At 40.3% G+C, this 9,032-nt stretch overlaps 1 protein-coding gene across 1 annotated transcript; it reads right to left on the minus strand.

The window, feature by feature from the left end:
* Nucleotides 1-4,359: 4,359 nt before the first annotated feature.
* On the minus strand, nucleotides 4,360-6,136 carry LOC120084839. Its single transcript, XM_039040656.1, has 4 exons — nucleotides 5,991-6,136; nucleotides 5,694-5,879; nucleotides 5,315-5,451; nucleotides 4,360-5,162 (listed from the first exon to the last, which is right to left on the minus strand). Exons 1-4 carry the CDS (start codon nucleotides 6,134-6,136, stop codon nucleotides 4,360-4,362), a joined length of 1,272 nt encoding a protein of 423 aa, XP_038896584.1.
* Between the last annotated feature and the right edge of the window lie 2,896 nt (nucleotides 6,137-9,032).

Below are 9,032 nucleotides of genomic sequence, written 5' to 3' on the forward strand. Positions count from 1 at the left end.
CGTCATTCTTGGAAACCCACCTTCGTTTTGGCTTGCTCCCACGGGTGTCATGCGAACATCCAACTACGAGCAGGTTTCTTTCACAACTTAACTCGTATCAGGTTGGGATTGTTTTGGGATTTCCCTTGCGCTGACATTGGAGTCTTGTATGAAAACAATTTTTTTTTATAATAGTAATCGCATTTTTCTTAGTGACTGCATCTACTTGATCACATCTGCTCAGACCTTCCCCACCCCCAAATTTAGAGATGCGCAAGGTCCTCATTGCGTTGTTTGGACAGAATAGACAAAGACTTAGACAAAATTTTGAAAAGAAGATTTTGAGCAGAATTTTGAAGGATAAAAGGTAAAATAGTGTTATAGCCACGAATTAACTAAGTATTAGTCAGAAAATACAAAGTGTGGGAAATGCTACTAAGTGTATGCATATTAGTCATCATGGCAGCGCAATGAATAACGCAAAATAAAAGATCAAGAATATCGCAAATAATAACAAAGGATGATAAAGAAGAGGCTAAGGCATAGGGAATGAATTGCTACTCAGATGTATTAAAAATTAACTAAGTATACAAGGAATTACAATTGACGCAATACAATTTTTTTTTTTTTTTTTTGTGTACAAAGAATCAAAGAATTAGCTTCTATACATAGAAAAATAATGAGTGAAGTTATCTTTTGTATTTGATTCAGACAGGTGCACGATTAAAAATTAACACCACACTTCCATTAACACAAATGCATATTTGCAGAGGACGGACAACAATGCATGTATCATCGCAACACACCCCTTAACTCAACGCATTTCTGGAAGACGAGCGCACGGTACTTCTACCAGCGCAACACTACCTCAACATAGTGCGTTTTTGCTAAGGACGGGCTAACAATACATACGAGCACAACACACACTCAACACAATGCGTTTGGGTAGAATGGACGCAAAGTGTACCTTGTTATCATAAAATGTAGCCATCATCGCGTTGCATACCAAATTTTATTTTTCCTTTTTAATTTATCACTAACGCAAGTCGAAAAGACTTTGCGGTGTTCATTGTTTTATTCAGTCATTCACAAAAAATTTAAGAACAACGCTACTAATGCATACAAATTAACGAAATTAAACATGACATGGAAATACATAAAGCATTAAAGGCTAATTCTAATAAACAGTAAATCACGCAATTTAGAAAGCAATAAATAAAAGCTGTAAAGAAAGCAATTAAACATAGATATAGGGATGCCGATTGAAAGAAGTTTTTCATAGTTACCGCAATAGCATCCCCCGCAAGAGGTTAATCTTGCTTGCCTAAGTCGATGGTCTCCATGTGTCAATCCACATCACCCTTAAGGTAGGGCTTAAATCGTTGACCATTGACTTTAAATGCGCTGCTCCCATCTTCAGTTGTTAGTTCCACTGCGCCATGGGAAAAGATGGTCTTGATGCGAAATGGTCCATACCAGCGGGACTTCAACTTCCCTGGAAACAATCACAAACGCACGTTAAACAGTAATACTTGCGGTCATCATGCCATTTCTTGGTTTTCTCCTTATAGAGCTTGGCATTTTCGTAGGCGTTCATTCGCCACTCGACCAGCTAGTTCAATTGCAACTTCTGGACTTTCCCCTCACTTGCTAGATCAAAGTTCAGCTTCTTGCATGCCCACATTGCCTTGTGTTCCAACTCGAGAGGTAGATGACAAGCTTTTTTGAAGACCAGAGCATATGGGGACATGCCGATTGGAGTTTTAAAGGCAGTCCTATATGCCCACAGTGCTTCATTGAGCTTGGGTGACCAATCCTTCCTGGAGGTACTGACTACCTTCTCCAAAATAGTTTTGATCTCTCTGTTAGAAATCTCTGCCTGCCCATTAGTTTGTGGGTGATAAGTGATTGCAACTCTATGGGTGACATTAAATTTTGTCAACAGGTTGGTCATTATGCGATTGATGAAATGTGCGCCTTCATAGCTGATTAAAGCCCGGGGCGTTTCATACCCGGCAAAGATATTCTTCTTGAGAAACTTCGCCACTATGGTCGCATCATTCTTAGCACATGCGATGGCCTCAACCCACTTCGATACGTAATCAACTGCGACCAAGATGTATTAATGACCTTCAGACGGTGGACATGGGCCCATGAAGTCGATTCCATACATCAAATAATTCAATCTCCAAGATTGACGTCAAAGGAATTTCATTTCTTCTAGACATGTTCCCCGTTCTCTGGCATCTATCACACTGCACATCATGGGCATGGTCGTTCTTGAATAGAGTTGGCCAGAAATAGCCACTCTGTAAGACTTTTGCGTCGGTCCGCTGCCCCTCAAAATATGATCAGGTCCAAGTCGATATAAGAAGGGGTCGTCTAAGAAATAAAACTTGACATTATGTCTCAGCTTTTTCTTCTGTTGGTATGTGTAGTCTTCTGGTATTTAGCCACAAACAATGAAGTTTACAATGTCCGCATACCAGGGAACATTAACGCATACCGACATTAGCAGTTCATCAAAGAATCCTTCTTCAATATCTTTTTCTTTCTCCTGAACCTCGCAATTTTCTAATCTTTACAGATGATCAGCGACTTGGTTCTCAGTGCCTTTCCGATCCTTAATTTCTAGGTCAAATTCTTGCAGGAGTAACACCCACCATATCAGTCTTGGTTTTGCATCCTTCTTTGTCATAAGATATTTGATGCCGAATGATCAGTATACACCACAACGTTTGTTTCGATTAAGTACAATCGAAATTTCTCCAGTGTGAATACCACCACGAGCATTTTTTTTTCCGTGGTTGTATAATTCTTTTGCGCATCATTCAACGTTTTGCTAGCATAATAGATAAGATGCAATACCTTGTCTTTGCGCTAACTCAAGACTGCGCCCACTGCATGTCCACTCGCGTCATACATCAACGCAAAACGGTTACGTCCAATCCAGCGCAATCAGAATGGGTGTGGTGATGAGCACATTCTTCAGTGTGTGGAATGCTTCAGTGCACGCATCATCAAAATCATATTCATGGTCAACCTCAAGGAGCGCACTTAAGGGTCTTTCGATCTTAGAAAAGTTGCGGATAAATCTTTGTAAAACCCCGCATGTCCCAGAAAACTCCTAAGCTTTTTCACATTTACTGGTGGTGGTAGCTTGGAAATTGCGTCAATTTTCGCTTGATCAACTTCCAATCCTACCTTTGATATTTTGTGACCTAGTACAATTCTTTCTTTAACCATAAAGTGGCATTTCTCCCAGTTCAGAACAAGATTAGTTTCCACACATCTCTTCAAGACTTTCTCAAGAGTAGACAAACAGGAGTCATAATTATTGCCAAAAACTGAAAAATCATCCATAAATACCTCGACTGACTCCTCCAAGAAATCTAAAAATATCACCATCATACATCGTTGGAAAGTACTTGGTGCATTGCAGAGTCCAAATGGCATGCGATGGAATGCAAACGTGCCAAATGGGCACGTGAAAGTTGTCTTATCTTGATCCTCTGGCACAATCGCAATTTGGTTGTACCTGAGTAGTCGTCAAGAAAACAGAAGAATTCATTCCCAACAAGTCGGTCTAACATCTGATCAATAAACGGGAGTGGGAAGTAATCCTTTTTAGTGGCCAGATTTAATTTATGGTAATCCATACAGATTCTCCACCCCGCAGTTGTCCTTGTGGGAATTAATTCATTCTTGTCGTTGGTGACGACTGTCATTCCCCCTTCTTCGGAACGCATTGCACTAGGCTCACCCAGTTGCTATCTGATATAGGGTAAATGACGCCTACATCCAGCCACTTCACTATTTCTTTCTTCACAACCTCCCTCATGGCAGGGTTCAAACGACGTTGCCGCTCTATAGATCCCGTTTTCCCTTCCTCAAGACCAATCTTGTGCATACAATATAAAGGATTGATCCCTCGAATATCCGCCAAGGTTCATCCAAAGGCTTTTGCGTTATTTTTCAGGATCTGGATAAGTGCATCTTTCTTCTCTTTACTCAGCGAGGCAGATATAATAATCGGTAACGTGTTATTGCCTCCTAAATAAACATATTTCAGGTGCACAGGTAACGGCTTCAACTCTAGCACGGGTGGTTCTTCTAAGGATGGCTTAGGGCGTTGCATTGTTCGTTCAAATAACTTGATCGTTTCAAAATCTTATTCAATTTGAATTACGGTGCAATTCTCCTCCCACATTACGTCGATTCCAAAATCTTCTTCCTTCACTCTTCTAGGGGTTCGTGCCAAGGTTCTTTCTGCAATTCCTCAACAAATTGACAATTCTCCATATCACTCGGGTATTTCAACGCATTGAGAACGTTGAATTTAACTTGCTGATCGTCTACCCTGATGGTAAATTCTCCCTTCTATACATCGATCAATGCTCGCCCTGTTGTAAGAAATGGGCGACCCAAGGTGATAGGCACCTCTCTGTCAGCTTCATAATCTAATATGATAAAGTCGGCAGGGAAGATGAATTTATCTACTTGCACGAGTACATCCTCTATCTTGCCCTCGGGATGCGTTATCGATCTATCGACCAACTGCAATGTAATTGTAGTTGGTCTTGCGTTGTCGATATTTAGCTTCTTGAAGATCGACAAGGGCATTAAATTTATACTCGCCCCTAAATCACCCAGCGCATTTCTGACCTTCTTCCCTCCTATTGAGCAGGGAAATGTGAAACTCCCAGGATCTTTCATTTTGGTGGGGATATTGTTTTGAAACAGTGCACTGCATTCATATGTTAATGCAACTATTTCATTTTCCCCGATCTTCCTTTTATTAGCAAATATATCCTTGAGGAATTTCACATAGCTTGACATTTGCTCCAAATCTTCTATTAAGGGAATATTAATGTGTAGTTGTCGGAGAACATCCAAGAACCTCTGAAATTGCTTACTATCATCTTTCTTCTTTAGCCTGGATGGGAAAGATGGAGGATCTCGCCGTACTTCCTGTGCAGCTGGCTGTTCATTAAGGTCCTGTGCTTGCTGTGTTTTAATAACTGGAGGTTGTGTTGATTTTGAATTTAAGTCTTGTCGAGATTCATCCCTTGTAGATGTACTTACTTCTGAACTGGTGATTTTGTCATTAGTGGTTGACTGGTAATCGTCGGTGGTTAAATCTACTGGTCTTGTTATTGACTCTGGTACAGGTGGTACAGGGACTGTTGTTTTACCACTTCTCAATGTCACTACTTGACATTGTTCTTTACCACGTGGCCCCGATGCTCCCGAACTGCTGGGCAACGTACAAGGCCTGTCTCTTATACACATCTAGATGTGTATAAGAGACAGCCCGAACTGCTGGGCAACGTACCAGGCGTTTTATTCTTAAGTTCAATCGCAAGCTGTTTAACCTGCTCCTCCAGCTCTCTAAGGGAGGAAGCTTGCGATTGCCTAATTGCCTCGCTCTTCTCAATATAATGTTTCAACAATGTTTCTAGAGACGAGGTACTACAAGAGGTATCAAATAAGAACGGTTGGTCATAGAGCTGTCTCTTATACACATCTAGATGTGTATAAGAGACAGGTATTGGCTTGCGCTGATCCTTGAGAGAGATGTCCTTACTGAATAACCATAGTCTGGAGGAGCGAGGTTATTGTAGTCATCTGGTCTACCAGGGTGTTCATTGTATCAATTGGTACCTTCTGCTCTTTCTTGCTCCAAACCTCTTTCCTCAAGCCCGGTATCTAACCATTCATCTAAATTTTGCGAAATGCGATCTAAGATGCTCTTTGCTTCCATATACGGCCTGTCCATTAATCCTCTTGTTGCGGAGGCATCAACAACTGCTTGTGTTAGTTGATCCAAGCCATTGTAAAAAGTCTCCATCAGAATGCAATCAAGAATCCCAATATGCGGACAGCTCTTCACTAATTGTCTGAATCGCACCCAGGTGGTGCTCAAAGTTTCATAACCCTTCTGTTCGAAATTCAACACATCCCTCCGTCTCCTTGCGTTGACGGCTGGAGGGAAGAATCTATTCATAAACCTTTCAACCAACTGATCCCATGCATTAATCTCATCTGGCTCTAACGACTGAGCCCACCTCTTTGCTTCATCCCGCAGTGTATACGGGAAGAGATATAATCTAAGTCCTTTTAGAGTCACACCAAGTATGGTGAATGCGCTGCACATGTCTACAAAGCTCGTCAAATGAGCATGCGGGTCTTCTCCTTGTAAACCTCTGAATTGCCCCGCATTTTGGATCAATTGCAGCATAATCGGCCTTAACTCAAAGCTTTCATTCTCCTCAACCGTGGGTCTTGAAATTCGGGGTGAGAAGTTATAAAAATTCGGCGCCGCATAGTTTCTCATTGGGATGTTGCGGTCAGCAGCAAGAAATACAGGGTCTTGCGCTGGCCAATTTTCCCTTTGATTCCCTTCGGGTGCCTCGTTATTATTAGCCATATTTTCTCTCCGCTTAATTCTGTCCTAATGTGCTCTTGCGCGAAAAATACACCTGATTTCTGGGTCAACTTAGAATTTTTGGATCATTCCAGTACTCATAAACCGTCAGACTGCTCTCTGCGATAAATAGCCAATACAAAGAGATATGTCCTGCAAAAGATCACAAACGTACTCAACACTAACCGTTACCAATCCCCAGCAACGGCGCCATAAACTTGATGACTTGGAATTGGTCGTATGTTATGCGTGCATGATGATGTGCTACAAGCTCATGTTTCCATAAACTTGTAACGCTAAATGTAATCTTATGCCACATTAATGCTCATGCACATTTTATGCAATACTACTTCTAGATATATGCGTTGTTAATCATATGCTTGTAGTATGCTATAGAGTAATGCATTGTCACAAGTTTTCTTGTGCTGAAACCAAGTATAATTCCAACGCAAGTTTCTCAGAGAAATCCGAGATCGAACACAGGGATTGTTTTCGTTAATGTGTTACTTTTGTGATACATGCGACCGGTTCTTACAATTAATAAGAATTGGGTTTGTACATGAATTTAAAGTTGCGGTAAAGTAAAGTTGCGTTAATAAACTAAATTGCGATGAAAGATACAAGATACATGGTATATATGATGCTGATTTCAAGACCAACTGTTAAGTTTATACAAAGGATTGTGATATGCAATGGCAAGTCTTTATGGATGAATTAGAAGGAGAGAGATTAATTAGTACAAACGTCGCAAGTTTGTTAATTGGGTTAAAGATGTAACTAAGGTTTCGCTTTCCTTTGGCATACACCTCTCGGTGATCGACCGCGTTCCCATATCTCTATGGTGAAACAGGAATGAACGTGCTGAACGCAAGGTTGCTTCCATCTCTGGAAGTACTTCTCGCTTTAGTTTACGCATTCTTCCAACCCTCTATCGGTAGGCGGAATAGCATCTTCACTTCTGCTCTCACAGGTGAAGATGCCGTCTAGCATACTTGACTTAAACTTAATTATTTCCTTAACCCAATTAATTTACTTGCTTAATTCTTGTTAATTACCCCATGGGATTAAGAAAATGTCATGGAGAAAATGAATTATGGATGAACGGGAATAGACAGAGAAATGATAATGGAAATGATCATAACATTCAATACTAAGATTAAGCGTCTGATACATGGTGTGAATGATAGACTAAGGAGATGAATACAAGTGATGATAAAGAGATAGAAACAATACAGAAGAGTGTTCAACGTCTTGACATAGATCTGGACGGTGGTTTTGCTTGCCGGCATGTGGAATGGATGAACAGAAGAGCTTCCCTCTCAGGCTTGCTCGTCTAGTAGAGCTGACCTTTGTACAGAGCTTCGATGGCGGGGATCAGAAGGATTCTTTGCCCAGAGACTTACCTCTTGACCTTGTCTCTTAATTCTTCCGGGATCTACTCTGATTAGTCGCTCAACCAGTCTTTCTCTCATATCAGTATATACACTTTTTCTCTCGTATCCAGTATATCTTTCAATGGAATTGTAGAAGTTATTTATAGGCGAAGCTTTGACTCTTTGCATTGTGGTCCCCACTTTTATGTTAAGGCAGTTCCTGAAATGGTGGAGTGAATATTCCTTCTGTTACGCAATCAATCTCGTCAGTAATGCACAATCGGTCAGTTGTACACGCGTCAGAATCCTCCGCAATTGCGTTGCTCTCTTACATCTTCGATCGTTTGCCTGCATGCGGTGTTATTTTTTATTACCGCATGCGGTTGAAGTTATGTTGATCACAAAGCTCTTGATCGATTTTCGCATGCACCGTCATTGCGTTGATCGTCTCTTCATTATTGAGTGGCGGGTGCAATACGACATAGATGCATTGTTTCGTTTATCTTTGAGCCATGAACGAATGCGGTGAATTGATTTCCTGTAAAACAGAACTTAAACATTCTTTTCTACCATCGCGATGGTGTCAGTGGGTGTATTGACAACATTTTATAATTCTTCGGTTTCGCATTTCTTAGCCAATTTCTATACACTCGACGCAAATTTTCTTTGTTTTGGTCGCAATATCTAAATAAAACAGTATAAATAACTTGTATTTCTACATGTTATCATGCATCCTGTGCAAAGAGTTTGCATATAGAGTGGACCACGAAAATAGTCAATTTTTTTTATAACGACCGTTTAGTGTTAAAACTGACTATTTCATTTATTATATAACATAGGTTAACTCGATCTTAATTCTGAGCTAGCTATGATCTCCTATTTGTGCAGGATTATCCTTTGATTTGCAAACGGTGAGAGTAGTCTAACAACACTACTCAATAAGCTTACCATTTTGGGGATAAGACCAGATGAATAGTTGGGGACATAGCCTTGCAAGATAGAATTCACTTCTACCCTATTTAGGGTTAGCAGATAGGTTATTCTCTTAAGTACTGACTTCAGGTCTTGAACAATTGGGGCCCCACTATTAGATTTTATGTCCTAAAACTCGTAATTTGTAAATTAATAAATATATTCTGTTTTATTTTTTGATAAATTTGTTATTGAAATTGTAATCTTGAATCCAATAAACTAAGGTTCTGAGGCTATTTAATGTAGTTGAACTTTATGTAGTGACATAAAGGTGAATCAAG

This window comes from Benincasa hispida, chromosome 9 (assembly GCF_009727055.1).
Source record: "Benincasa hispida cultivar B227 chromosome 9, ASM972705v1, whole genome shotgun sequence".
NCBI lineage: Eukaryota > Viridiplantae > Streptophyta > Magnoliopsida > Cucurbitales > Cucurbitaceae > Benincasa > Benincasa hispida.